The sequence below is a fragment of the Pteronotus mesoamericanus genome, unplaced genomic scaffold (assembly GCF_021234165.1).
Source record: "Pteronotus mesoamericanus isolate MK-2021 breed Mesoamerican mustached bat unplaced genomic scaffold, CSHL_Meso_final contig_347, whole genome shotgun sequence".
Taxonomy (NCBI): domain Eukaryota; kingdom Metazoa; phylum Chordata; class Mammalia; order Chiroptera; family Mormoopidae; genus Pteronotus; species Pteronotus mesoamericanus.
Window position 1 is genome coordinate 440,366 of NW_026555137.1, and position 27,400 is coordinate 467,765.

General features: G+C 71.7%; 1 protein-coding gene across 1 annotated transcript in view; it reads right to left on the reverse strand.

Moving 5' to 3' along the window:
• Positions 1–23,981, reverse strand: part of LGR6 (leucine rich repeat containing G protein-coupled receptor 6) — a 57,013-nt gene extending 33,032 nt beyond the window's left edge. The window contains exons 1-4 of the mRNA XM_054576521.1: positions 23,779–23,981; positions 6,264–6,335; positions 5,163–5,234; positions 1,374–1,445 (exon numbers count right to left, since the gene is read on the reverse strand). Coding sequence (XP_054432496.1) covers positions 1,374–1,445; positions 5,163–5,234; positions 6,264–6,335; positions 23,779–23,981 — 419 coding nt within the window. The remainder of the gene's footprint in view (positions 1–1,373; positions 1,446–5,162; positions 5,235–6,263; positions 6,336–23,778) is intronic.
• Positions 23,982–27,400: the final 3,419 nt, after the last annotated feature.

Below are 27,400 nucleotides of genomic sequence, written 5' to 3' on the forward strand. Positions count from 1 at the left end.
CCTCCGGGCGGTCGGAAATGAGCTTCTGCTGTTCACACCCTTTCCTTGCGGAGAACGAGCGCCCCGGACCCCCGAGCGACTCGGGGATGTGCCTGTGCCCCACCGGGAAGCCCTCGTGTCCCTCCACGCGATGCACCCCCAGGACCCTGGCTTGTGCCAGGTGCGGGAGGAGCCGGCAGCCTCGTGTCCCCACCAGCGGAGCAGCCGCCTGCGGAGCCGCAGGATCCCACCGAAGCCGAAGCCGAAGCCGCAGCCGCCGCCGCGCTGCGCGACCCGAAGCACCAGGCCTCACTGGCTGCCGAAGCCCCGTGAACACGGCCCTCTCCCTGTGGAGACTCGGGCACTTGGGACGAAGCGGCCAATTCTGCCCCCGCCCCTGTCCTGGCTGCCCCCCTGCTCTGCCGGTGGTGCCCTGAGCAAACGCGGGGCCTTCCCTTGGGAGGGCAGGAGGGGGAGCCAGCACCCGCTCTCCTGGCCGCGGGCCTTCTGACCCTCCGCCACGTGGTCCAGCGTGTCCTGATGGGGGAGGCGGGGGAGACTGGGGGCAGCGGCCTTGCCCTTGTTGCGGGGGGGGGCCTCGGGGAGGGGCGCGACTGGCCCTGTGTCTGTGGGTCCTGGGTCTGTGGGTCCTGGCGAGAAGCCTCCTCCCGCCCAAGGAGGGTCAGGACAGGCTGATTCCACACCCACGGGCCAAACCCTGGGCTGAGAGGCCTTTGTCCTGACACATGACGCGCTAACTGTGCCTCGGTTTCCCCCATGGATAAACCTATGCCCAGTCTCCAACTTTGGTTTCTCCCCAAACATCTACACGCTGGTCCATCAGCTGGAGTCGGGCCTACGGTTGCCTTGGAGACACACATCAGGCCCCAGAGTGGGGCTGCACCTGCCCGGCCGACCCCGGCTCCATCCTGCATCCACGACGCCCCTACTGGGCAGGAGAGGAACTGCATGGTCTCTGGAGAGAGGCGGGGCCATGGGCAGCCAGTGCGTCCCCAGCACCGTGCCACCCAAGCGGGGGAAACGGGTGTCTGGGCCACCCCGCCCCAAAGCCCTGGAGCCTGGAGCAGCCCACGCGGAGGAGGCAGCCTCTTCCTGACACTTCTGGGGGGCGGCAGACTCCACCCGCCCCGGGCTCCAGGGCAGAGCGCCAGACGCCCCAGGACGGCTGCCCTGGTGGCCCCACCTAGGGAGGTCCCATTCCCACAGTGCTCGCGGGGCCCGAGCCTCCCTTCCCCGGCACGCCCTCGGGTCAGCACACAAGCCTCCGATGACAGCACAGCCCGACCCAGCGAAGCCCGGAGCGCGGGCTGTCTGGTCTTGGGGGACCAAGGCGGGGCAGAGGAGGGGGCGTGGGGGCGCCCGGCCAGACTCACAGAGACTGCAGGCTTGGCAGCGGCCGCAGCGCCTCGGCGGGGACGCCTCCCAGCTGGTTGTTCTGCAGCATCCTGCGGGGAGAGCAGGCGCTTGGAGGACGCACGGCCCGCGGAGCCGGGGCGCCCCCGACACCCCACCCCGACCAGACCCCCAGCTCTGGGCCCGAGGGAGTCCTGGCCCAGCCCTGCCCGTCGTGGGGTTGCAGGGGCTGTGCAGGGGTCAGGCGGGGTCACGGGAGGGTGAGGCAGAGCCAAAGAGGAGGAAGCAGAAGCAGCAGAGAGATGTGCAGGCGGCAGCGAGGCCAGAGGTCGGAAGACGCGCCTGCCCCGGCGGGAGCGGCTCAGCGGACTGAGCGCCGGCCTGTGGACCGGAGGGTGGCTGGTTCGATCCCCAGTCGGGGCCCAGGCCTGGGCTGCGGGCCCGGTCCCCAGTGGGGGGCGTGCGAGAGGCAACCACACATGGATGTACACGCCCTCCCTTCCCCTCTCTCTAAAAATAAATAAATGAAACTAAAAAGAGAAGAAGAAGAAGCGGTGCCTCTGGCCCGAGGTCGCTCAGCTCACAGCTGCGGGAAGAGCGGCGCGTTTCCTAACCCTCACGTTTGGTAGCAGGAACAGCGGGTGCGCTGGACGCTGGTCTTAGACCTTGACGTGGATTAGCGCACACTTACCCAGCGGGCACAGCCCACGGCCTGGGTTATGCCAGCAGCCAGGGTGAGGACCGGGGGCTCCCGCGTCCCTGCCCTCCCATCGCCTTGAACTCCCAGCGCGGCAGAACGAGGGCAAGCTGGGCTCCCCGCGGGCAGGGGCGAGAGGAGCTCCTTGGGGGACGGGGAGGGGACAGGCCAGGGATGGGTCCCCCGGCCCCTGCCCAGCGAGGGAGGGGTGGCTGCGTCCCCCAGGGGCCTGCCGCCGAGCCAGGCTCTGGGCCGCCCGGTGGGTCCTTCCCAAGGACAATTGCGCTTCATGGGAGGAAGTTAAACCTGTGCCTCTGGGGCGTCCTGAGCGTGGGGACACCCTGCGCAGGCCCGGGAGTCGGACAGCTGCGGAGCCCCAGCTGCGTGACCGTGTGCAAGCCCCCGACGCTCCTCGTCCGTGACCTGGGACGAGGACGACGACCTCGCCCAGCAGTGGCCGGTAGCAGCGGAAAGGCCACAACTTAGGAGCTGACGTGGCGAGTTATTACCGGTATCCGGTCACCCGCTCGCTCGGCCTCGGGTCCCTCAGCTTCCCAGGAATAAACCTCCTGCGTTGTCACGTTCGGCGACCCAGGGCGTCTCCTGCCCTGTGTGCATCTGTCCGGCCTGGGCAGAGGGCGCCCCCGCGTGGCATCTCAGGGGCTGCCTGGGCCGCCCCGAGGCCTGAGGACGCTTGGGGCCAGGGACAGGCATGATGGCGGAGTGGGCAGGGAGGGGACAGCTGCCCACATCCCCCCGGGTCCCTCCGCAGGCCCCAGGGGGAGTCACGCACAGCAGAGCCCCCTTCCTCAGACCCCCGCCCTTCCCTGAACCAAAGCCCCTCAGCCAGCGGTTCCCGGCCGGCGCACCCAAGAATTTTAAAACACGTGACACCTGACTAGTTAGCCGGGGGCACCGACCTCTTTTCCTGCAGCTTCTCAAGCGAAAAACCGACAACAGCCAACACACTAGCTGTCAGGTGTGAATAAATCAAAATTATATGCATTTTTTGTCAGATAGGCAAAAAAGATACTTTTGGGTCTGCCGTAACATTTTAGCGGTGACTTTCTGTGCCGTGAGGGGACAGAGGCCGCCCGTCGCTGCCCCGGGCGAGGGGCCGGCCTGGCCGTTGGCCCCGACTAGGGCCCTGCGCCCGGCCGGCCCTCCTTGCCCCTGACTCCAGGTTTAAAGGCTGGAAGGACTTCGCCGCAGCCCTGCCGTCCCCACGCGGGGCGGGGACTCCGCCCTGGCCACAGAGCAATCGGCAGAACCCGGCCGGGCCCAGCCCCGCCGCCCGGGCCTGCGCTGTGGTGCCCCCTGGTCCTGCTGGGGGGAGGCGCCCGCACCCGCGGCCTCAGCTCTGTGGCTGCGTGTTGCTGTCACCCGGGCGGGTTTCAAATCCCAGGGTCCCGGCCTCGCCCTGGCGATCGCGTGCCAGGCACAGGGGCGTGAGGGCAGCGAGGGAACGCCCTCTAGGGCTGGGAGATCGTTGTGCCGAGGAGCGGCTTCGCCACTCGGTTCTCCTTGCGGGTCTGAAAAAGGGGAATGGCCCGGACTGCGGCCCTGATGGCGGGGTGTCAGCCCCCAGACCCCCCGGCTCACCTCCGAGGCGGCGAGGGGCTGACCTGGGGCCGGGGACCGGGCGGCCTCCCAGGACAGGGCTCCACAGGGGTCAAGGGCCCAGCGGGCGGTGCGCCACCGGCCGGCTGTCCTGGGCTCCGACCTGCCGCCTCTCCGGCCTCCCAACTGGGCTAAGCGGCGGGGGCGGGGGCCCCGGCTTTGACTCGCTGCCTCATGCAGGCAAAGAAGAAAGCGGGGCCCGGCGCTGGGCCGGAGCCTCGGAGAGCCCGGCACGCCGCCCGCTCTCATCCGGCGGCGGCAGGCCTGAGCCTGCACCGAGCGCAGACGTGCCACCACGCGGGCCTCCGCCCCCCACCCCAGCCTGCGAGGTGATGGGGGCAGGACAGGCCAGGGCAGGGAGGCAGGGGGCCGGCTCGCGAGGGGACAGGTGAACGGAGGCCGGGCAGAGGCGGCCCCCAGGGCAGGGCAGAGGGTCAGGGGAGGTGAGAGGACGGGGAGCCCCGGGGGCGGGCCCAGAGCCAGGTGGAACGGGCGGCTTCCTCTGCCCTCGGCCTCAGAAAAGGAGGACGAGGACGCGCGGGGCTGGGCACGGGGACCGCTGACAGGCTAGAGGCAGGGAGCTGGCGGCCAAGGGCCACCACCAGCCCAGGAACAACTCTGAGCGAATTAGAAACCATTCTTTCCAGGTGGGCGAAGCCCACGCCGACACAGGGCTGGGTCTCAGCACCTGTCACCTCGCGGCCGCAGGGCCTCGTGCCGCCCGGGCGGGGCGCAGGGGGCAGGGGCCTGGGGAACCGCCCGCCGCACGTGGAAGCTCCGAGGGCTCATTCCAAAGCGCCAGGGTCAGCCCCCACGGCCCTCGTCCCCCTCACCAGCGGCTGTGGGACGCGCCCTGCCCAGGAGACCCTCCCGCCCCCCAGACGCTGGGCACCCCGCCCCACGCGCTGCCCCACACGCGCCATCGGCACCTCAGCGGGGCTGTGGGAGGACACTCGGCTGGGGCCCCCGCCTTCCCTTCTCTGACGGCCACCAGCTCTGCGGCAACGGGGGACTTAGTGACAGAGCGCTGGCCCTCTCCGGCTGTCACCTTCCTTCTGCTTCAAGGGCAAGGGACCGGAGCAGAGATGAAGGAGCGTGACGTCCGAGGGAGGCGTCAGGATCGCACTGAGAGGGGACACGGCGCGGCAGCCGCAGAGACCGGGGTGGGGCTCGCGAGGCCGGGGGCGGAGGGCGTCTCCCCGCGGACGGCCGCCCCGTCCCGGCCGAGTCTCGGGGACAGCGCTTGGGTCGGCCACAGCCTGGTCCCACAGAGCCCTGACCGGGGCCATCCGTCAGGTCCCGGGACAGGACGGTGGGCTCCCTGGGGGCCGCCCACGGGCGGCCACACACCACAGCGCTCGCCACGGACAAAGCCACGCAGGGTGGAAGCGCGCGTCAGAGAGGAAGTGCCGAGAGGGGGTGACGGGCAGGGTGACAGGCAGAGCCGGCTCGGGGACCCCACTCGCGCCGCGGTCGGCTTGCTCACACTCACAGGATCTTCAGGCTGTGGAGGCCGGAGAACGCTCCTCCTGGGATGTGGGCGAGGCGGTTCCCCGAGAGGCGCCTGCGGACAGAGCAGAGGGGGCAGGGACGGGGCCGCGGAGGCCACAGTCAGCCTGCGGGGCCGCAGGGGCGCGCGGCGCTGGCTCCCACGTTCCCAGGCGACAGTGGCGGTGCCACCCTGGCGGCCTCCCCGCAGGGCGCCTGCCCTCGCCCGCGGCTCCCAGAGGCCCGGCCCTGCCCTCGGGTCACGGGGCCGGCAGGGCTGGGGCAAGGTCCGCTCCACGGCCACCTCCTTCGGGACGGGGCCTCCCCGGCACCCCGGGGGCGGCAGGCGGCGCCCTCTGCTGTCAGCCCAGGACACCGCCCGCCGCACAGAGGCGCCTCGCCCCCGCCGGTGCCCAGGGTGAGGGGGATGCGACCCCCAGCGGGGCTGGCCGCGCACTCTCAGAAAGAGCGGGGCAGGGGGGGCAGGCGTGAAGCTGGGGAGGCTTCAGGGCCAGGAGCAACCGACCGTTCGCACAGTGGACACAAACCCCATGGCACCCCAAGGACCTCTGCTGGGGCAGAGACAACACGGAGCAGGACGGGGACCGGGGGGGCAGGGCGGCAGGCCAGGCGCTGCCCGGGCAGGTCACTGGTTCACGATGCCCGGTGGGGAGAAAGACGGACCCTCCAGGTCGGGGGAGAACCCTGCTCGGACGCAGGAGGGACCCAAGGGTGGCGCCCAGGACAGGCCTTGCGGAGCCGAGCCGGCCGGGTAGGCTCGATGCAATGCCCCAAGTGAGGGGCCGTCTGAGGCAACAGCAGTGGGAACGGAGGGAAGGGAAAAAGCCACCAGGACTTGGGACCGGCGGGGTGACCTCCAGGGTGAGGGGCGGGTGCTCACAGAAAGAGGGGGAGCCACCGCGAGGAGCTGCGTTCAGGGAGGAAAGGGAGCCGGAGCGCGGGGTTCCTGCTCCTCAGGGCCCCTCGCGGCCACCCTCGGGCCCCGCCCGGGCCACCCTGCCGTCCCCACAGCGGGCCGGCTGGCCGAGGCGGCCCCAGCCCTGCCCCTGCCCCTGCCCCTGCCCCTGCCCCCGCGGCTACTCACAGCTCCTCCAGGAAGCGCAGGTGGTGGAAGCGACCTGGCGGCAGCTCCGTGAGGTTGTTCATGCTCAGGTCTCTGCGCAGGGGGAGAACAGGGAGCTGTGAGCAGCCGGCAGTGCCGGCCACAGAGCGCCCGGTGGGCCCCAAGCCCCCGCCACCTGCCCCCGACCCCGGAGCCGGCCTGCGGCGGCAGCTGCCCCGAGAAGCCACCGGCCGAGCCAGGCCTTCCGGGCACAGGAGGGGGCTGCTCCCTGGTCTCTGCCGCCCTCGGCCTCCCGCCCGCCTGCGTGGGCTCCAGACACCGGCTCTGACTAGGGCTCTCAGGGAAGCGGGCCTCCCTGCAAGGGAGGGACCCGGAGAGGGACCCACGGGGCTCCAGAGCGGGAGCGCAGGGGCAGTGGGGGAAACTGAGGCGCGGCGCTCCCCAACATCCCAAGCTCCTGCAGCATCCGTGCACGGCGTGGAGGTCCCCCTCGTCGGCCCAGCCCGGGGGGCCGGCGCCGCCCCCAAGGCCCGCCAGTCACGTTCCTGCCGGCCTCCCTCCCGCAGGCGCCGCCCGCAGGCTGCGGCCTCGGCACGGCCCCTCCCAGGTTACCTGAGGGCCCAGGCTGGTGTCCGCGGCGCACCTGCAAGGTGCCCAGCGCGCGGAATCCTCACACTGATAGCAGCCGCCACCGACCACTCTGCCGAGCGGCGTCGCGGGTACTCCTCCCAACGCCACCCCCCAGGCAGATTCCACTGCAGCCGCCATTCTACATCCGAGGCAACAGCGGAGAGAGCCGTGAGCTTTGCGGTCTGAAGGCCCTGAGCTGACGCCCCTCCTGCCCCTGCCTACCCAGCCTCGGGCCGTGAACCCCCAGGACCCTCGGTCTCTTCATCCGTGAAAGCGCGCGGGTCCTTGGAAGGACTCGATGGGCCGACGCTCACAGACGGCCTAACAAACCCGGTTTCAGGTCTTCCTTCGGCCTGTCCCTCAGGGACCGTGGACGGCGTCCCAGCCCAGCCGGCCCGAGAGGGCGGGGAGGGCCCGGAGCCCGGCTGGTCGGCGGTGCCGCCGGCGTCCGCATTTTCTCCGCTTGTGTCTGGCGAGCGCCGGGGGCTCAGGCTGCGCGTGTGTGCCTGGCGCGGGCCCTCAGCGTGTCTCCCCCAGCAGGGGTTTCTCGCCCTGCCAGCGCCCCCCCCCGGGGCCCCAGACAGGGTAGGCGGGCCGAGGCCCCTTCACCCTCCAACCTGGGGGCCTCCACCCCCCTGAGAGAGAGACGCGTGAGCCTGACGTGTCCGCTCAGAACGGCGGGCGGGAGAGGGCGGGGTGCGCGGGAGCCCAGTTCCAACCCCAGCAAAGACTGGTTGGTCCCGCGCGTCTCATCGCCGACACGGCCGGACTCGGGCCACGGCCCCGGGACTGGCACGTGGAGCCCGGGCCGGTCCTGGACCCTCGAGGGAGGGGCCGCGGGGGCCCTGGGGGCCCCCTCCAGCAGCAGCGGCGCCGCCGAGGTCGCTGCGGGTGCCAAGCCAGGGTTTGACCCTCAGGGCGCTCTCGGCCCCACCGGCCTGGGTCCTGGCGGCACGTGGCCAGGCGGCGACCCCGGGCCGCGCGGGCTGCGGGGGCCCAGGGAAGCCCGGGCCGCGGCCCCTGGGTGCGCCGGGCCCTGCCCCGCGTGCCAGCCCGGCTGCCCCTGCGGCAGGCAGGGCGCTGCACGCTGATTACCTCTGAGTGTTTACCCCGAGCGTTTCTGAACGTGCCTCCACAGGCGTCCGGGGACAGCGCGGGGCCTGTGACTCAGGACTCATCACTCAGCCGTCCCCCCAGGGGCCGCGCGCAGAGGCTCTGATGTGGCTCCAAGCCCCCCACCCCCGCCGCCCCCCACTAGCGGCCTCATTGTTCTCCCCTGGGGGGTGGGGGCTGTACCCCGCCCGCCCCCACATCCTGCCCCAAGACAACGCGGCCCAGCTGCAGGGCTCGAGCAAGGGGGTGGATTTCGGAGGGTCGGGGTGGGGGGAGCCCCACTTGGGCCTGGCCCTGTCACAGAAGGAAGAGAGGGGTGAGGCTGGTGCCAAGCGGGGGAGGGGCGGAGAGCCGGCGGAGGGAGGTCGGAGGCTTCCAGCCGAGAGCTTCCAAGCTGACGCCGGGGGCCCCAGGAGAGGCTGAGGGCCCCGCTGGCCCTGCTGGGGGGGCCTGCTCGGGGGGCCGTGCTGGGGCGGATGTCGGGGGCGTCCCGTGGAGGTGGGGGTCCTGAGACAGGGCTTCGCTGGAAGGCAGGCTGTCCCTGTGGAACCAACCCTGGGGGGCGCAGCGCAGACCTGCACCCGGGCCCGAGGCCTGGGGCGGGAGGGCGCCTGACCCCCGCGGGCTCGGGCTCGGCCGCGGCCGCGCTGGCGTGTCTGCGTGGCAGGGCAGGTGTTTATAAGGGGCCCCGTGTCGGGTGCAGGGGCTCCTGGATGCGCTGGTCTCGTGGGTTTGGGGCGCGTGTGCGTCATGTCACATCACGTGGAGGCCACAGTCTCCCGCGCGCCTGCAAGTCACAGAGGCGCGGGCGGGCCCCGCCAGGCCCACCCTGAGCTGGGGCGCCTGCCCGGTGGCTGTGGCCGCTCCCAGCCTCGGCTCGCCTGTCTGCGTCCCGGAGGGGCCCGGCAGCTCGCGGACGCCGCGCACACGTCCCGCCCGGGGGCTGCGGCCATCTGACTTCTCGCTGCCTCTCGGACCAGAGGCACATTCCTGCTGCGCTGGGCCCTGCCCATGGCCTCTCGGCCGCCCAGCAGGGCCTGGCGGGGGTGGGAGGAGGCATCCCCGGGTCCTCGGCCTGGACAGGGCCGTGGGGGAGGGCCGGGCCGGGCCGGCGGGAGGCAGCGAGGAGCGCCGCGGCCCTGGGCACGGGAAGTGGAAATTTCTGGCTGCACGTCAGGAAAATGTTCTCAGAGCTTCACCCTGTGGGGCGACCAGACCACCCAGGCTGCCAGGCGAGGCAGCATCACCATGGAGACCAGGAGCAGGTGTGATAAGAGGGGGCTGCCGGGGGACCGAGCAGAAACCAAAGGGCGGGGGACGGGAGACCGTTCCCCACAGCGACCGGGCGGGTCACTGGGGCCGCAGGGGGCCCTGCGCACGACTCCCGGGGTTTCTGTGGGGACTGTCCCCGCCCGGCCCCAGCAGAGGCCCAGGACACAGGCCCCGCCTGCGCGTGGGCCCCGGGGCCATCCCTGCAGCCCGGCAAAGGGCAGTCGCGTGACCAGAGATGAGCCCCGGCCCCGGGCGGAGCTGTGCGGCGCCCGCGTGCCCACAGCGCGGCGCGCGCTCCCTCGGCGCTGGCCACGGGGCTCCGGCCACATGCCACGCGGCCGCGTCACCCGCCGCCTCCTCGCCGCCGTGTCCCACAGCAGCGCTGGTCGAACCACAACGATGCGCGTCGAATGACCCCCGGGCCACGACCTTCCTCCAGGCGAGGGCTCCATCGGCCCCAGGCCCGCCCGGCCCCGCCGCCGGACCCGGATTCTGCCGCTGCTGCTGCCCGGGCCCGGCGTCCCCAGGGGCCTGCTGGCGCCCAGCTCCAAGCCGGCGCTCGGTCCGGGCAGCTGCTGGCGGTGCCCGCCCCCCCCCCAGCCGGGTGCCCTCCGCGGGGTCCTCCTCGGGACGCCTCACGTTCCTCCCTGGCCTCCCGCGCCAACAGCCGGCGGGAGCCCTGCCGTCCAGCCACGGCCGGAGCGTCTCCGGGTCCCCGGGGCGGCCTGCCCTGCGGTTCCAAACACTCCGCTGGCACGAGACGCTCTTGGGCTTCCGCCCTTTGTGCGCATTTCCAAGGGCGAGTGTGCACTTCACTCAGGAGAACCCGCCCCCTCCCCACACACACAGCCGCCCGGCGCGCTCGCTGGGGCTTAGCACGAAGTCCGGCGGGAGAACGGTGCTGTTTTCAATTTCTAGTGCACGCAAGTGTTTACCGATTCCAGAGAAGGGGAGAGGAAGACAGAGAATGCCGGTCGGCCGCCTCCCGCACGCTCTGCCACCAGGGATCGAACCCGCAGCCCCGGCGAGTGCCCTGACCGGGAGTCAGACGCACAGGCCCTTGGTTCACGGGACGATGCTCCCACCAGTCGAGCCAAAGGGTGAAGCCAGTGCCATGTTTTAAACCAGAGAGCTGTGGCTTACCCCGGTCGCGGCTCGGCCCGTCTGTCACGGTGTCTCCAGCCCGGGGCCGGGGCGGGGGGCAGTGGCAGGTCAGAGGGCATAGCAAGCGAGACACTGCGGGGCAGGCGGGCTGGGGTGGGGGGAGGATCAGGTGAGCCAAGAATTCGGGGGGCAGGAGGGAGGGACACTCCTCCAAGTCGGGCGAGAGAAAAGAAAAGAGAGGGTCCTTTTTAGCCCTGGTTTGAAGGCCACCGAAGCCGGGGACCGTCACTCATGGCGCGACGTTTGCCTGCGTGACGCGGGCCCCTCTCTGCGTGCGGGTGGGGTTCCAGCGGCCCCTCACGGGAGGGCTGTGAGCTCCCCTCGGGCCGGGACGCCCGCGCTCCCCGGGGAGCCAGCGAGGGCTGGGCAGGGTGGGGAGGGGACGGGCGCACAGGTCGGAGGTGGGGCCCCCTTTGTGAGAGACCACAGCCCCGAGCTCTGTGTGTTTAGCTGGAGCTCCTGGTCCTGTGGCCTTTATTCTGCCAGATATAAAGGGCCAGGGCGGGTCTGGGGCGAAGGCGGACAAAGGCCTCTACCAGGCCCCCGCCCCCGCCCCCGCGGGAGCTTTGCCCTCGCAGCCGGAGCCCCCCCCGCCCGCCCGCACCTGCACTCGCAGGGCGCCCACCGAGGAGCCCCCCGTGCCCCCGCCCCCCGCCCCAGGCAGCACACAGACGCCCAGCCAGACGGTTCTCTGAGCGGGACTGGGAGGCGGCAGGCGGGGGAGGCTCAGGACGTCCCCAAGCGCTGCCTCTGCGGGGCAGACACGGAGCTGGAGGCCGCACCGGCCCGTTTCACAGCCGGGGCTCAGCAAAAGCGAGGTCCCCCTGACACCCGAGCACCAGGCGCCCCCCGCACTCTGCCTCTCCCGTCCGCTCCACTTGGCTGTGTTTTGCAGGGACAGAGCCCTGGGACCTCCTTGGTCTTGGTTTACCCCGTTTCAGGCTGGGGAGTGGGGCCCCAGTCACGACCACTTTAAACAGAGACATGGCGACGTGGAGACACGGGTACTTCGCGTCCTCCCGCGGTGAGAGGCCGAGTTCGCTGGCCCTGCGGCACCTCGAGCTCACTAGCCACCGGACGCCTGGTCCCCGCGGTGCCACTGGGGCACCCAGCGAGGAGGCTGCCACAGCCGGAAACAGTGCGGAGGGCAGAGGGCCCCGCCGGTCGGGTGCCTCGGCCCCGTGTCCCGCTGCAGGCGCTTTCCCGAGCCCTCACGCTGCTCCAGGCCCACCCGAGAGCACTGCCCGTGCGCGGGGGTCGGGGGGCGCCTGCTGCGTAGCACCTCTGCTCCCCCCAGCACCGCAGCCCAGCCCCCTGCCTCCTCCCCGGATCGCCCTGGGGACCCTCTCTTGTCCTGCCGCCTCCACCGCACCCTCTGGGCGGCGCCCCCACAGCCGGCCTCCGCCCCAACTCCCCGCCTGTTTGCCTGCGCGGCTGCGGACAGACGAGGTCCGAGGCCCGGAAGGACAGGAGTCCTTGCTGCCCCTGGTCTCGGCCTGCCGTTGGTCTGGGCGCCGCCGCGGTCCCGGCCGAGCGTCGGACGGCCCGACCACCCCTGCAGCGGCCTCCTCCGCGCCGGGCTTCAGTGTCTGCGTCTAGGAAACGACTGATAACATTCCCGGGGCGGGGGGCGGCCGGGAGGGCCCGCAGGGCGGCCCCCACACCCCCCACACTCAGCCCCCGGAGCCCGCGCGTTGGCGTCGAGCACCACAGGGTCACGCGGGGTGGAGGGTCGGGGGAGGGCGTCCAGGGTCAGCCCTGCCCTCGCAGGCGCAGGCGCAGCTGCTGCTGGGATGCCACCTGCCCAGCCCTGATTTTCTCATCCTTTGATCTTCTGACGCCTGGCCCGTCCCTCAGCCGCAGGCATTCGGTCTCCCGGCTCCTCCAAGGAAAGGCAAAGGTCTGGGCTCCCCGCCCCCAGCTCCGCCCTCCCTGTGCGTGTGCCCAGGTCGGCCACAGAGCAGGTCCCTCCCGGCTGAGGTGGCAGCGTCTGGGGCACGGGGCCCACGGGGCAGGGCTGCACGCAGCTGGGGCGGTGCCTTCCGCTGAGGCTCCTTGTCCCCAGGACCGGGGTGCAGTGGGTGGCTGAGCCCCGGGGCAGGGAGGGCAAAGCCGCCCTCTGAGGACTGACTCGGACCCGCAGACCCAGTGGGACAGAGCCTCGAACGTCAGGCTGAATAGTCCTCAAGGGCCTGAGGACACAGAGGCGGTCAGGGACGGCTTCCGGGGCGGCCTGGGGCGGCCGAGAGGGGCGGGCGGGCCGCCGGAAAGGGGCCCGGGGGCCTTGCAAAGGGCGCGATGGAACCGGGGCGCGCAGCGTGGCAGGAGCGGGGTGCCGTCGGCTGAACGGTGCCCCCCAGAGAGACACGCGCGTCCTAAACCCTGGCGCCTGGGACGGTGGCCTTGCTGGGAGGAGGGGTCTTCGCAGGGGGAGCAAGCGCAGGCCCCGAAACGAGGGAGGCGTCTCGGTGACTTGGACGGACCTTGAGCCCGGTGACAAGGGCCCTGAGAGGAAACGGGGAGGAGCCTCCGCAGGCGGCGACGTGCGGGGGGTCGGTCGGGGCGCCGGGGCCGCCCGCGGAGGGGGAGGCGGCCGCTGCAGGCCCCCGTCCCACGAGTCCCCGGGGCTGGGTCCCGGCCAGCAAGCGGCCCGCGGGTCCCCTTCCGGGCTCGAAGCCCCGGTTTTGCTGCGGGAGCCGTGGGAAGCGACGCAGTGACCGGCGGAGGTCGCAGGGCAGCGCTGGTCCCGGGCGCCGCCCCGGGCTCCCCGGCTGCGCCCCCTCCTCCCCTCCAGACCTGCGGCCTCCCGCGGCCTCGGACCAAGCCAGGGGCCTGGCCACATGTCACTACTCAAGTCATCTCACACTGAGACACTCCTGGGCCGAACGAGACCCAGAAATTCCACTCCAGGGTCCCACAGACGTGCATCCCGATGGTCACCAGAGGGTGGTCCAAACTGTGTACAGCAGCACCCCCGCCGGTGGGAGTCCGGTGGCCGTCCGCAGCACGGGGGACACATCGCGTGGTGTCCCCATGGCGACCGCTGAGCTTCCTGAGTGGATGAGGCGCGGCCAGAAGCCGCAGTACAGATACCCCTTCAAGCTCGGTGAGGGAGGAGCAAAGAGCGCCCCGTGGAGGAAGCCCAGAGCACAGGCGCGGCCACCCTGGCGGGCGGGCGGGCGGGCACGGGAGAGCCAGACAGTCCGCTTCGTGGCCCGGGTGCCAGTTGCGCAAGCGTGTTCAGCTTGTGCGACGGAAGCGCACTCTGCACCTGTGCTGGGCGCCCTTTCTTGGGACGCGTGCGACACGTCCATGAGGGTTCACCTGGAGAGGGGGGGCCCCTGCGGGGTCCCCCGTGGGCCCTGCAGTCTCTCGCCGCACGGAATTGAAACGGCCTGTTCAATGCCACGCCCCGTCCCCACTTCGCTGTGAGAGCCGCCAGCCCAGCCTTGGGTCCATAGTAGGTACCTAATAAGTGCTGCGGTCTGCTGGCCTGTCCAAGGGTCCTGGCGTCCTCGGCCTTCCCTGCACCGGGGAGGTCACAGGATTCCAGAGGGGCCCGCCCCCACCCACGGCGCCCCCCATGGCGCCTCCCAGCCAGGCTGTGCATGTCTCCCCCCCCCCCGCCGTGCCCTTTCCGGGGGGTCCCTTTCTCGCCCACCAGCCTGGAGTTCTCTTAACACAGATGGCCGGCCGTCATCGCCTCGGACCATCGGAGCCGCGGCAAGTGCCAGGCACAGGGCTCCCCACGAGCCAGCCGCCCCCAGCTCTCCCGCCCAAGCCCGGACGGGCACCTACCTCCGAGCATCTTAGCTTATGGGAAGCTGGATGGAAATTTTCAAAGGAGTTTTCTTTTTGAAAAAATAAATAAAGAGCATGAACAGGGAAAGCAGAGCTCCTAAGTGGAAGGGTTTATAAACAGACGTCTCACTTTAAGGAAACCCGGCCGGGCCACGGCAGGCAGGCTGGCAGCTCCGAGGCTCCCCAGCCCGGCTCCTTCCCCACCACAGCGTCTGCGGCTAGTGCCGCACCTCGGCCTGCCCGGGGCCAGGTGAGCACCAGCCGGGGCTGCAGGGCGCGGCCCTCCCTCCCTCCCGGTGCCCCCTCAGGGGGCCCCGCGCCCCAGCCTGGGTGGTCAGTCGTGTCTTCACTCTGCCACCGCTCCTGCCAGCGCCCCCGCGCCGGGCACTTGGGCCAGTGCTGAGCGCACGGGGAGGCCTGGCCTGGGGCCCTGCTTTCCCGGGGCTCCCAGCCTGGGCTGGGAAACAGGCAGGCAAACGAGCCGGAACCCAGCAGGGGAGCTCAGCGCAGAGCGGCACACAGGGGGTTAACCTTTCCCAGGACTGAGGCATCAGGGAAAGCTTCCTGGAGGAGGAGGCATCTCAGTCAGCTCTTGTGTTCTAAATCAAGCTGGGGATCCTGGCTTCCTCTGAAGATGCCCCCAAGGGGGTGCCTTTTTCTAGTTCACAAAAGCCTTGTTTGGGGGCAAGGAGGCCCCCGTGATGTGGGGGGTTCCCGTGGAGACGTTCGGCCCCCACAGCAGGCAGGCCCTCCAAGACCCCTTCGGACCAGGCCCGGGTGGAAAGGGAAGTAGGGGGGACCTTGGGGCTACCACAGCAGGACAGACAGACCCGGAAGGACAGACACAGAGGGGCTGCCCAGTGGTCCCACTGCTGAAGGGCCGGACGCACAAGCACGTGGTGGGGCGCTGGGGGACCTGGTCTGTGTGCGGGGGGCCGGGGGTCGGGGCAAGGCCGCCGGCAGCTTCAGGGGGCCCCCACACGCAGCTCCTGGGCTCTCTCCGCCCTCGCCCCCTACCCCGGACGGCCCGGGGGCTGTCCCCTGGAGCTGGGCACGCCAGGGGGCTCAGGGTGGCCCGGGGTGTGCCCTGACCCCCAGCCACACCTCGGCAGGTCCCCAGGCCCCATGGCAGGGCGCCTTGGCACCCGCATGCCGTCTGCACAGGACAGGCAGCCCAGCACCGCCCAGCAGGTGGAGGCAGGGCTGGCAGGGGGTGGGGGGGCCCAGGCTTCCGCATTCGGAGCGGGACCGCCAGCGGCCAGGCTGGCCAGGGTTGGCGCGGCGGCGGCTGGCGGGGGCGGGGGGCATTCCTCTTTCCGCTGGCTGCACACAGTTAATGGGGCCTTGTTCTGGCTGGGCACAGGGCCCTGGCGGTGCTGGCCACGGCTCGGCCTGGCCCGGCCCTGGGACCTCAAGTCTCGCCGAGCGAAACTGCAAGCCTCAGGGGACCCTGGCACTTCCCTCGCCGACATCTCACCACAGCCTCCCTCAGGCTCCTTCTCCCCGATGTGCCCTCTGCGTCTTTATTTATACACAGTCATTCGTCTCGAAAATATCCTGGGATCAGGGACGATCAACCCAAAGGACACAGTGCCAAGAAGGTCAGCGGACGCGTCCAAAGACACTCAGCAACTGGTGGCTGAGACAGAATTCTGGCCTCGGCCTGCTGGTCCCCACCCCACTGAGTGAACCGAAAACGCCACCGTGCGCAGGCAGGTGTTTCGGACGAGATTCTGTGGACACCGCCCCCCGCCCCTCCCAGGACGCTGCAGCGCCCGCCCCACCCGGCCAGCTGCTCTGCGGCGTGGGGGGGACTCGGGGGGGGGGCTCCCTCAGCTTGTTATGAACCTGTGCCACCTCCCCCCACCAGGGCCGTGTTTGCTGTTTCATGGAGCCACCTCAGCGAAATACCAGCACTCAGCACAGCTGGGCCTCTCCCAAGGATACACTCAGGGAACCAACAGATACTTGGTCCGGGCTCACACTGCCACGCGGTTACTATGTATCAGACACCCCTCTAAGCCATTCCTGCGCTGCCTCCTCAGCCCTCATGCGGTTACCGCCCCATTTCACAGCTGAGAAAACTAAGGCACCAAAAGAGAAAGTCCGCTTAGGCTGACACCTGACTCTAATAAATACTGTATGTAATATAACTGGAAAACATTAAAAAGGTAAGTCTTTCCCCAAGATGAGAAGGCACAGCCAGGACCTGACCCGGACGGGCGGCCCGGAGCTCTTTCGCTCCCTGTGCGAGGAGCCCCCCAAAAGCAGGGTACGGACGCACCCCCCGCCCAGCCCCGGCCACGCACGGAGCCCCCTGGAGCCTTGACCTCTCACAGGCCACGCTCAGGCCAAGGGGTGCCCGGCCTGGAGCTACCCCGCCCCCGCCCCGTCCCGCTGCGCGGCCGCTTGGGCGCCTCAGGGCAGAGGCTGCCTCTTCTGTCCAGCGGGTCCCTCGGGTGGCGACCCCTCCTCCCACCGACCCGCATCCGTCGGGACTGCGAGGCGGAGGGACCACAGGGTGACCCCAAAGACGTGGCCTCGTTTGACTCTATGACCGCCAGACGGGAGGCCGGGAAGAGCCGCTGTTCTTGTGGAAACGTGCGCGGCTCCGGCGGGGCGGGGGCTGACTGGAACGGGGGTCCTGGTGCAAGCCTTCCCGAGGGTCTCGCGATGACGACGGCGGAGCAGTGACCCAGGGGGGCCCCTCTAAGCGCGGGACCCCGTGGGCGGCCCGGCTCCCGAGGGCGCGCGGACACCGCGAGGCCGAGCTGGGGCGCGGGCCAGCCGCGGGGAGCGGGGCCCTGTTCACTCCAGCCGGGCCCTGGCCCAGTTCTTTCTCTGGGCCTTTGTCGAGACAGCGGCCCCTTCCTCTCTTGTCTCCTCTGGCCTCTGGATAGGCCCTGCGGCCACAAAGGCAGGGATTGGGTTACGGCCCCTTCCCCCTGACGCCCGCATCCCGGGACACCCGATGCCCGCCCCACCCGGCGCCCCAGGCCTCCAGTCTGGGGAGGGGGGACAGACGCAGCTCCCGGGCCTGGCGGGGCCCTGCCAGGGCGCCGCCGGCGGAGACGGGTCCTGGGGGCGCGAGCGCGTGCCCGGGCCACGCCGGTGTGACGGGGCCGCGAAGCCCCGGGGGCACAGGCCCCGCCTCCGGGAGCCCGCAGTCCGCAGGGCCCGGCGAGGAGCCCTGAGCCCGGGCGGCAGAGCGTGTCAGACGGACAGCGGGGGACACCCCCACAGACGCAGGGCGCGCCCCGCGGGCCGGCAGGCCGCCCCCTGTGCGAAGGCCGGGATTCAGGCGCCCCCTTCAGGGGGGGAGACGGTGATCCCGCGGAGCCCACGGCTGTCAGCCCAGGGGTCCGCCCCCCGGGCCGGCGGCTGCCCCGCCACCGCGCGGTCCCGGGGTGCTGCGTCAGCTCCGCGGTGGCTCCTGCCTCCTGCCCTGACCTCCTCGCTCCGGCTTCCCTCTGAGCAGCCCCCACACGGGGTCCCAGAGGCCAGAGCGGGCAGACGGGAGGGGAGCAGGGGAACCGCTGGTTCTTGCCCACAGAGACGTGCAACGCGCGACTGGCTTTCGGGGGCTGTTCGGCGGGGGCGTCACAGCCCGAGGGCTGCCGCCTCCTTGGAGCTGAGAGCCCCCTGCTCTGAGCCCCGGAGAGGCTGCGCTGGGACGGCTGGTGGCCTGGGGCCGGCACTTCGCGCCTTCAGGCCTCGGTGTCCTCCAGCCCCACCCTCGTGGGCCGGTGCGGGGCGAAGCCGGCCCCCTGCCTACGGAAATGCAGCGAGTGCCATCTCCTGCTGGGGCCGCTGCCCCAGGAGTGACGGTCCCTGGATACGGCCGTCAGGGCCCCCACGAGTCCCTGACCAACCAGCGTCTCCCTGGAGGAGAGGTCGCAGTGCAGAGCACAACACTGCCACCAGGACGGTGTTCCCACGGCGCTGGGGCGGCGGCGGCCAGAGCCCGGCCCAGCCTCCGACCCCGCGTCTCACGATTCGTCAGACGAGGCCTGGCAGCCAGGCCTGGGGACCCTTCAGGGGACAGGCCCTCCTTGTCGCTCTGAAGGCAGCGGCAGGAGGAGAAGGCCGGGCCGGACACACGGGGAGAGGCCTCGGGCTGGAGGAGGCCCAGCCCCCACCTGCCCGCGGCCGCCAGCCGCCCGTGCCTGCTCTGGCACGGCTCCGGGGGGCGCGGTGCCAGCCCCTGAGCTGCCCCACCACGTCCTTCTTCTGCTTCCAAAATAACTCTCCGCTCGCTGCCCACGTTTGGCAGCCCGGGTGTTTTTCCCCTCTGGAGACCTGTTCCCACGTCTGAAGGGCAGCAGGAGGGACTGGGGTTGCCGTTCGAAACTGGGGAGGCCCCCCTTTTTTTTTACCAAGAAAGCAGTCAGTACAGAGGGGTCCCACCATTCTGACAGCCCCCGAGTCAGTAGGTCAATGGCAGTTTGGCTAAAAGAAGTGGTCCCTCCCCACGCAGGCGGAGGGCGGGAAATTCCCCCCACCCTGTCTCCTGTGCCTTCCAAGGTGCCCAAGGACCCCGCAGGACGCCTGGCCCGTGGCCCGGTCCCCAGGGGAGTGAGTTGCTAGCCCGGGGTCACAGCCCCGGGGATGGGCTCCGAGGGGACCCTCGCTGGCCCCTCAGGGCCCACCCCAGGGCCGCCGTGGACCCCAAGTACAAGCGCCCAGCTGTGTGGCCTGTCCTGGGGCCGCCGGAGACGGCTCGGACGCCACAGAACCCGGGGAGCCGGCCTCTGGGGACGCGCCAGGCAGCAGGGACCCAGAGGCCCAGACCCGTCCTCTGCGAAGGGCGTCCCATCGGGCGGGTGCCAGGCCGGCCCGCGAGCCCGCGAGAAGGGCCCGTCCTCCGCCGCAGGCCCGGGGCCCGGGCAGCGCCTCCCGGGAGGGGCTCCCATCCCGGGAGGCCAGGGGGGTGGGCTCGGGAGTGACAGGGAGGGGCGGTGGGCGGGCGCTCTGAGGGCGTCTGGGTTGGACCCCAGCAGCCGCGCCCCCCCCCCCGTCATGGCGGGGCCTCGCTGCTCCTGTGTGGTCGAGGGGCGCAGGACGAACACTGGCCGTCGGCGCCTGAAGACGGGGGTGATGGGGAAGGCACCCGCTCCGCTGTCCGGGTGGCACTGGCCCCTCCCCACCGCCCCTCCAGGTCCCCATTTCAGGACAAGGACAAAAGGCTTGGGTGGGGGTGGGGGTGGGGGGTGGGCTGACTCTCCCACGTCGCCCAGCACGTAACCCGGCGTAGCCTCCCCGCCGGCACCTCCGCGTGGCCGCCTTCCGTCCGTGCCTGGTGGGCAGGGGTCAGGGAGGGCAGGCGCTCAGCGCGTGGGGGGCCACCGGGGATGCGCGCCCACGGACCGGGCAGGCGGGTGGGGTGCGGGCCGGGGCCCACTCTGCTCCGAGCCAGGCCTTCTGCTCCCCGCCCGCCGCCCGCCCGGCCGCACCCCGAGCCGTCCCTGCCAGAGCCCAGACATTTCCTTTTTCTCTTGCCTACGGCTGTTTCCTGCCTTTCCTTTGAACTAGGGTGCTGGCGCGCCCCCCACTCCCCCCCTCCAGCCACCCCCCAGGGCTGCCCTCCATGGCGGGCACACAGGCCCCCAGAGGACGCGCTCTCGGGCGCGGCCCCTCCCTGCCTTCCTCGCCCTGCCCTGGTCTGGGCGCTGCCCCAGCGGCTCCCTCCCTGGGGGCTTCCTGTCTCCTGCCCCGCCAGCTCGGAGGTGGCCTCTCCCGCCCCTCCCGCCTCTCCCACGCTCTCGGTTCCCGACAAAACGCGTGCACGCTGAGGTCCAGAAAAGTCTGGGAGCCCTGCGACGGCGGGACGGAGGGTTCGACGCCCGGGTCCCCAGGCTGGGGGGCGGGGGCGGGGGCGGGGGGCTGCAGCTCAGGCCGTCGAAGGAGTCAGGAAGGGAAGGCAGCCGCGGAGCACTTCAACCCCCTGGACACACCCTCCTCCCCGAGCTCCTCTGCCTCTTCACGGGGGCGCGGGCGCAGGCTGGGGTCCTTGCCCTCGGCTTCCCTCCCCCCAGCAGCCGGGAGGAAGCCATAGCCGCCTGCGGCCCCACAGTAGGCCCTCTGTCGCCCAGGCCCCCCCCCACCCCAGCTCCACGCCCTTCACAGACCAGGGCTCCCCCAGGGCCTCCCCTCCCGGACGAGCTCCAGGATGGACGTCCCCGGGCCGGGCCCTCTGCCAGGCTCTTCACACGCGACGACACCACAGCCTCGGCGCCTTTACAGATGAGGAGCCTGGGGCACGGGGGCCCTACCTGGCCAGGTGAGCCCGCCCTGCCGCGGCCGGGGCCTGCATTCCCGGCCTGCGGTCCCGGCCCCTGCCTCCGCCTCGCTGGGCACCAGGCAGCGACGAGAGAGCGAAACTGCCCAGAATCTGCACACAGACTCCATCCCACCTTCCACGCCAGGCGCGTTGACACACTGACCTGAGGGGCCTGGAGCCCCAGCAGGCGGTGAGCTGGGCGCGTGCAGGGGTGCCCGCCCACCTCGGCCCCGCACCTGAAGGCCGGGGGCCCGGCAGGCGGGTGCGCTCCGGTCCTCCCCAAGCAGCGCCTTGGACGGCTCGTCTGCCCCCCCGGGGCCGAAGGAGGGGCTCAGACGCTCCTGCCCAAGCTCAGCCCGCAGCCCTGCCCGTGCGGCCATCCCTCCACCGCGTGTGGACATGGGACAGGCTGCAGCGAGGGGCCTCGTCACCGTCAGACGGGCACGTCCCGGAGCTGGGGCTCCCTCTCCCCCAGACGGGCTCCAGGCAGGTGCCCCCCAGGGAGGGTGTCCCCAGGAGCGGACAGCTCTTTGTCCCTGAAGCCTGGCCCCCCCAGCTTTGCTTGGGCGGGGACCCCTGCAGCCCCCTCCTTGGACTGGGGGTCGGGGCAAAGGGTGGCGGCTGGAGGTAGAGAGACGGCCTGGTCCTCCCTGGAGCCAAGGTGGGCGAGGTCGAGGTCGAGGTCGGCGCCCCTGAAAGGTGCTGGCAACAAGGAGGGGCGCTCAGCTGGGGTGCAGAGGCGGGCGTGAGGCACTGGGGGTCAGGACCCGCAGGGATCTCCTGGGGCCCCCAGTTCCTCCGTGCCCCATGGCGTCGTCCGTGGCCCCGCAGGATCTCCCAGTGCCCCCTCGCCTGCCCCCTCCCACAATCCAGGGCTTCAGCCTTACCTTCCACCTTCCTGACCCCAGTGCCCACGCCCCCGCCCCATCCCCAGCACTCACAGCTGGTTGGACCCCAGCCCCCAGGACGGCCAGGCCTTGACCCAGACCGGTGCCCGGCAGCCCAGGCCCCGCCTCCTCCGGCCGGAGTCCTTTCCCTGGCGAGCTGCGCCCACCCCGGGCTCCATGTCCCTCCCGCGGGGAGGACCCCAGGAGCCCCTTCTGCACTGAACACCCAGCAGGAGGCGTGACGGGAACAGCCACTACGCGTGAGCCGCCCGCAAGACAGGCCCCGGGCTGCACGCCGACCTGTGACCTCATTTAACGCTCCAAGCACCCCCTTCTCTCCGTGGACAAAGGGACAGCCGGAGGCCCCCGGGGTTCAGTGACTCGCAGCAGGCGGCAGCGCCGGGAAGGAACCAGGGTGTGGGTGGCCCAGACAGAGGGGCCCCGTGGCCGCACCATCAGATGCAAAGCTGCACTGTCCTCGGCAAGAGCGAGCCGCAGGGTGCTGGGCCGGGGCGGGCACGTCCACCGCCCGGCCCCGCTGAGGGCGGAAGGGGCCCAGGACCTCCCTGCCGGGCTCCTCTCGGCGGCTCGCCCCGCCGCCCCGTCCTCCGGCAGAACCGCTTCGTCCGCCACGCGGTGGGGACCACGCCACAGCCTGAGGCGGGGCACAGGCCGCTCTCTCGCCTCCTTGCCACGTTCCGGAGCCCACCACGGAATTCCCCACGTGGTCTCGGCCTCTCCCTCCCCCGCTCGCAGAAGCACAAGCTGTGTTGGGGCAGAGGGACCCTCCTCCAGCCCCAGGGAGACACGAGACCCACTCAGAGCGCCCGCCTCCACTGAACCTGGGTGCGGCCTTCACAACCGGGGGGGCGGAGACGAGAACAGGGAAAACCTTTCCTCGGCCAGAGCAGGGGCCACGGCCCACTTGGAAGCCCAAAGCGGCTCCGTGCCTCCCTCCCCAAGCTCTTCCTGAAAACAGGTGGCCCAGGAAGGCAGGTGCTGGAAAGGGGGCTGGACCCTTCCGCCTGGAAGGCGGTCCCCCAGCCCCGCAGCACGGGAGCTGCCTCCACACCCGTTTCTAAACTCCTTTTAGCCACAGGACCCTGTCACGTACCCAGCACCCAGCGTTGAGAACGGGAGCAGGCGGGGCGCCCGGCAGCAGGCGTGGGGCAGAGCCCGCCCCCTCCGCCGGCCGCGTGGGCCCCTCAGCCCTGGGGCTGGCTCGCCAGGGCGCCCCTGCCTCCAGCCCCGGGACCGGGAAGGGCTCGCCTCCCACTCCCTCCCCGGCCCCACCCTGTGCCTCGGCCTCGGGATGGACCATCCCCACTCAGGGCAGAGAGGCTGGGAGGAGAGTCCGGGAAGGTCTGCCGTTCCGGGCCCTCCACACCCACCTAGGACACGCCAGCACCGAGCGCCCTGGTCCCGTTTGGTTCAGCAAACACGTCGGGCTCTTGTGCAAACCACCCCGGCTCTGCCTCCCTCAGGGGGTCCAGGCCCCGCAGCCCCAAGGCCAGAAAGCCACAGGGGGATGTGCCCCGGGTCCGGTGGCCCCCGCTCCCACCTGCTCTGTCTGCTGAGGAAGGTGAAGGAGCCCCGGCAGGGCTGAGCTGGACACCTTTCCTGTCCTCAGAGCGGGGCAGGGGGTCCGGCACAAGCTGTGCACCCTCCCCTGCCTGGGACTCGGGAGCCTGAGCCCCCAGCCCGCAGCCTCTGCGGGGAAGCCGTGAGCCCGTCCTCGGCACAGCTGCCCCCGGTAGGGTCCCCTTCACGCGTCCTCTCACCTCAACTCAGGCTCTAAAAGTGGTTCTCTAGTTTTCAGCCCACAACAAAGTAGCGTCTCCAGCAGGGCCTCACGGGACAGGGCTTCGGGGGGGGCCCTGGGGGAGCCAGGAGGCCCCGGCGAAGGGACGTGCAGCCGGCAGGGCCCCTTCTGGAGGAGGCGGGAGCGCACAAGGCCCCTTCCCAGCTCCTGGGACTCCCCACCAAGACCTCCCAGCCCGGTGCCAGCCCCGCTGTCCTTGCCGCTCCGAGGACAGACCCTCAGCCGCCCTTGGGGCGCTCTCCGAGGAGAGGGCCCGCCAAGCCCGGTCCTTCCCGCCCAGGGGCCAGCGGCCCACCTCTGACCAAGCCTGAGCTCCCTCAGTGAACTCTCACGTGGGGGGTGGGGGGCAGGGTTGGGGGAGACTGGCGGCGAACCAGGCAGGGAAGCCCAGCGCGCCGCCTGTCTGAGGTCCAGTCTGCTTCTGCTCTCGCGCTGGCCTGACGGTCTGTGCGCGGGACGGGGAGAGCCCCCGCCACTGCCTGCGCGCGGGGCGCCCGCCCGGCAGGTGCCCCAGACGAGGCCAGGCGGGCACAGGCGGAGCAGCAGGGGCGCGCGGCCGATACTCACAGGTAAGCCGTCAGCGGGGCCAGGTCGCGGGGCACGGCGGAGAGCCCGAGCTCCGAGCAGTCGGCCGACAGCATGACGCCGTCCTCCCGGCAGTGGCAGGGGGCCGGGCAGGGGCCGGGCGCCGGGCCGGGCTGGGGGGCGCACGGGCAGGCGCAGAGCGCGGCGCACAGCCACAGCGCGCGCAGCCCGGGCGCGCAGGGCATCGCGGCGGCGGCGGCGGCAGCGGGCCGGGCACCTGGCGGCGGGCGGCTGCGGGCGCACGGGGCGTGCGGCCGGGCGGGCGCGGGCTGTGCTCCGGGCGCGGGGTCGGCGGCGGCGCGGGACCGTGCAGTCAGCGCTGCGCGGGCATGGCGAGTGCGTTGCTCTTTTCACAGGCTGGGCTTGGCGAGGGAGGGAGACACGCGGAGGAGGAGTCAAGGAAACTTGCTGCGCCCGGCTCGCCCCGTCCCTCCTGCCTCTGAGCTGGCAGCGCTTCCACTCGGGGAGGAAACGCAGCGGAGGAACCGCGGGACCCGCGCCGAGCGGCCCGTCCAGACGCGCACATGTCCGCACCGGGTCCCGGGACCTGGGTGCAGACCCTGCCCCCCGCAGGGGCAGCCACGGCCCCCAGGGGACGGGGTCGGGGGTCCCCTTGGGAAGAAGCTCCGAGCCCCCGCGGGCGCCGGAGCCCTGTGCCGCCACGGGAGGAAGCTGAGGCCCTGGGGAAGTGATTTGGTCAAGGTCGCACCAACGATGGGGAACAGCCCCCCACCTGGAACTCGGGGTCAGGCCTCGTCACTCTGCCGCCTGGGGGAGGGGAAAGAGGGGGTGTCCTCCCCCAGGGATCCCCTGCTGGCTGGGGTGGGGTGGCGGGCAAGGGCCCAGGAAACGGGCGCGCACGTCCACCCGCTGAGCGGGCTTTGCAGGCGGCGCGCCCGGGACCCCTGATCCCACGGCCGACCGCGCGGAGGGCCGGGCGGAGCCCGAGAGGCGGCGCGCTGGCGCCACCTGCCGGCCGGAGCTGCAGCCGGAGTCGCGGACGGGCCTGGGCTTGGGCCTGGGCCTCGTCCCTGCTCTAAAGGCCTTGGGCCGCCTCTGGCCTCTCCGGGCTGAGCCGAGGCCCCGTGCGGGGCCGGTCCGGCTCGTGCCTCCCACGTTGTGACCTGAAGCCGGGGACGTCCTCTATCCCGGCCCTGTGCACCCTGAGACCCTCTTGTCGAGCCCCCCGGGCCTTCCTGGGCGCCCGCACCCCCAGCTCTGGCGCCGTCCTCACCTGGCTCAGCTCCCGCGGTCCTGGCCAGCCGGCCCGGGTGCCCTCCTGGGCAGGCGGCGCTCGGAGCCTGCCCCCCGGGAGCCCTGCGGGGCCACCCCGGCTCCTGCAAACACAGGGCAGGAGGGGGACTTGCAGTCAGGGTGCTGGGGCTCCGTGCACCCCGGGGTGGCTGGCAGGCGGAGGGGGAGCCCGGGACGGCCGGGGGGCCGGTGTCACGGTGCGTGGCCGGGGGGCGGCCGTGAGGAGCTGGGCCCTGGACCCAGGCGCCCCCGACACGGGGGACTGGAGCCTGGAGCCCCCAGGGAAGGCCCAGCACGCGGGCTGCAGGTCAGCCTGTTCGGGGGCTCCCGCCCCGCCGGGCCCTGCTCGCCGCTGCCACCAGGCCCGCGTCCTGCGGCCTCCGAGGCTGTCCCTCCCCCGGGAGATGAGCAGGCAGGACACGCTCAGCCCAGGCCGACCATGCTCTTCATTCCTGGCTCTGCGCCTTCACAGCCTGCAGCCTGTGGGCAGGCGGCCGCCCCGGAGTCCGGCCGCCGGCCTCTTCCGCTTCTGCCCCCCCAGTGACTGCTCGGGCAGCCTGGCCACCCGCGCGCTGTTCAGAGAGGAGCGGAGGCGGGCGGCTGCTCCTGGGGCCCGACCGGGGTGTCCGCTAAGAGAGGGGCCTGTGTCCCGGGTCGTGGGCTGCTCTCAACGCACCGCGGTCCGCAGCGCCACCTGGTGGCTGCCCTGGGCACCGCACAGAGGCCACCTGCAGCTCGCAGAACCTTCCCGGGGCCCCTGTCCCTCCCTGCAGCTGGGCCACGCCCTGGCTGCCAAAGGTGGACAGGGTCCCTGGGGCAGGGGCGGGGGGGCTGGGCACCCCCTGTGTGTGGAGAAACCGACCCGGGGCGGGAGAGGGATTCTGGGCACTGGCAAACCAGCCAGCCTGGGCCCAACCACAGGGACCATTCCTAAGAGGTGTCACATCCCTGGGAGACGTCAGGGTCCAGTGAAGAGCAGACGGGAGACCCTGTCCTTTGGACCCATGACCCAAGCAGGGCTCCTGAGGTGGGAAGCTCGCCAGGGGGTCACCGGGGAGCCCAGGGTCCACCCTGCCCCCGCTCCCAGGGTCCGAGCAGGATGCCCCGCGTCGCCGCCCCAGGCCCGGGCTCCCCCAGGCTGTGGGAGGGGCTTCGGAAGCAGAGCGCCCGGCCTCGGGGCCCACACCAGCAGCCCTCGCCCTCTCTGACTCTGGACCCCATCTCTGCCTACAGCAAGACCAAGTGGACACGGCGAGAAACAGCAGCGGCCAGCTGGGCGCTGGAGGGCCTGGCGCCCCTGCTTCCTCAGCCTGGGGGGCCCCGAGGAACCCCCGCTCCCCCAACCCCCCCCCCCCCCCCCCCCGCCTCCAGGCCTGATTGGCCTCACCCCTGTGACCCCGACCCAGGGTCAGTCCTGCAAGGAGAACGTGTGCCACCTGGTGGCCACACTGGGGCACTGCCGGTGTGGTCAGCCTCCGTTCTGCACGCCCGGGATCAGCAAGACCCGCAAGGCAGCCCCCAGGAGCCCTGCAGGGTTTTCTTGAGAGATCCCGGGGGGCAGTGGCTTCCTGCGGTGGGTTTAGCCCCGTGGGGGCGGAGGGCAGGGCCATGTGACCTGCGGACGCCTGGGCCCCCCAGGCCCCGCTGAGCACACAGCCGTGGACGCCCGTGTCTGACCTCTGGCGTGAGGGCACCGAGGGTGCCCCTGCACGTGCACAGACACACGCACACGCGTGTGCCCCGGGAACTCGAGCCAGGAGGGGGCTCCAGAGACGCCGCTGCCGCCACTCAGCCCACCCGGGGGGCAGCCTCCGGATCTCAGCTGCCCTTCAGCCCAGCCTAGAGCCTCAAGCTGCTGCCCCGCCCCGGGACCGCGGGACGCGGAGGGACGCGGAGTGCGGGTGGGGGCGGGGCCGGGACTCAGGGGCTCACTCCGGAAGTGGGGAGGGCACCGTGAGCGAGCAGGCAGGTGCAGGCAGCCTGAAGGCCAGGGCCGCCGGGAGGAGGAGCCCAGCCCGCGCCTTCCAGCTGCGCCCCGGCCGGCCGCCAGCCCCTCTCGCCCAACCTCAGAGCCGCCCACCGGCCCCGGGGTGCAGACGGGGGCCTGGAAACAGCCCACAGACGGGTCGCATGTTCCAGGCTGCGTGCGCTCTTTCAGACAAGGTCAGGGAAGGGCCACTAGGGAAGCCGCTGTGACGGGGAGGAGGTCCCAGTCTGGACGGCCGCCCTGCCCCCGGGCGCCCCCCAACCTCGGGCACCTCCAGCTGGGCCTCCACCAGCAGCTGCAGAACAACGCGGTGGTGGGGGTGCTGGGTGGAAACGCCCTGGAGCGGACATGGCGTGGGGAGCA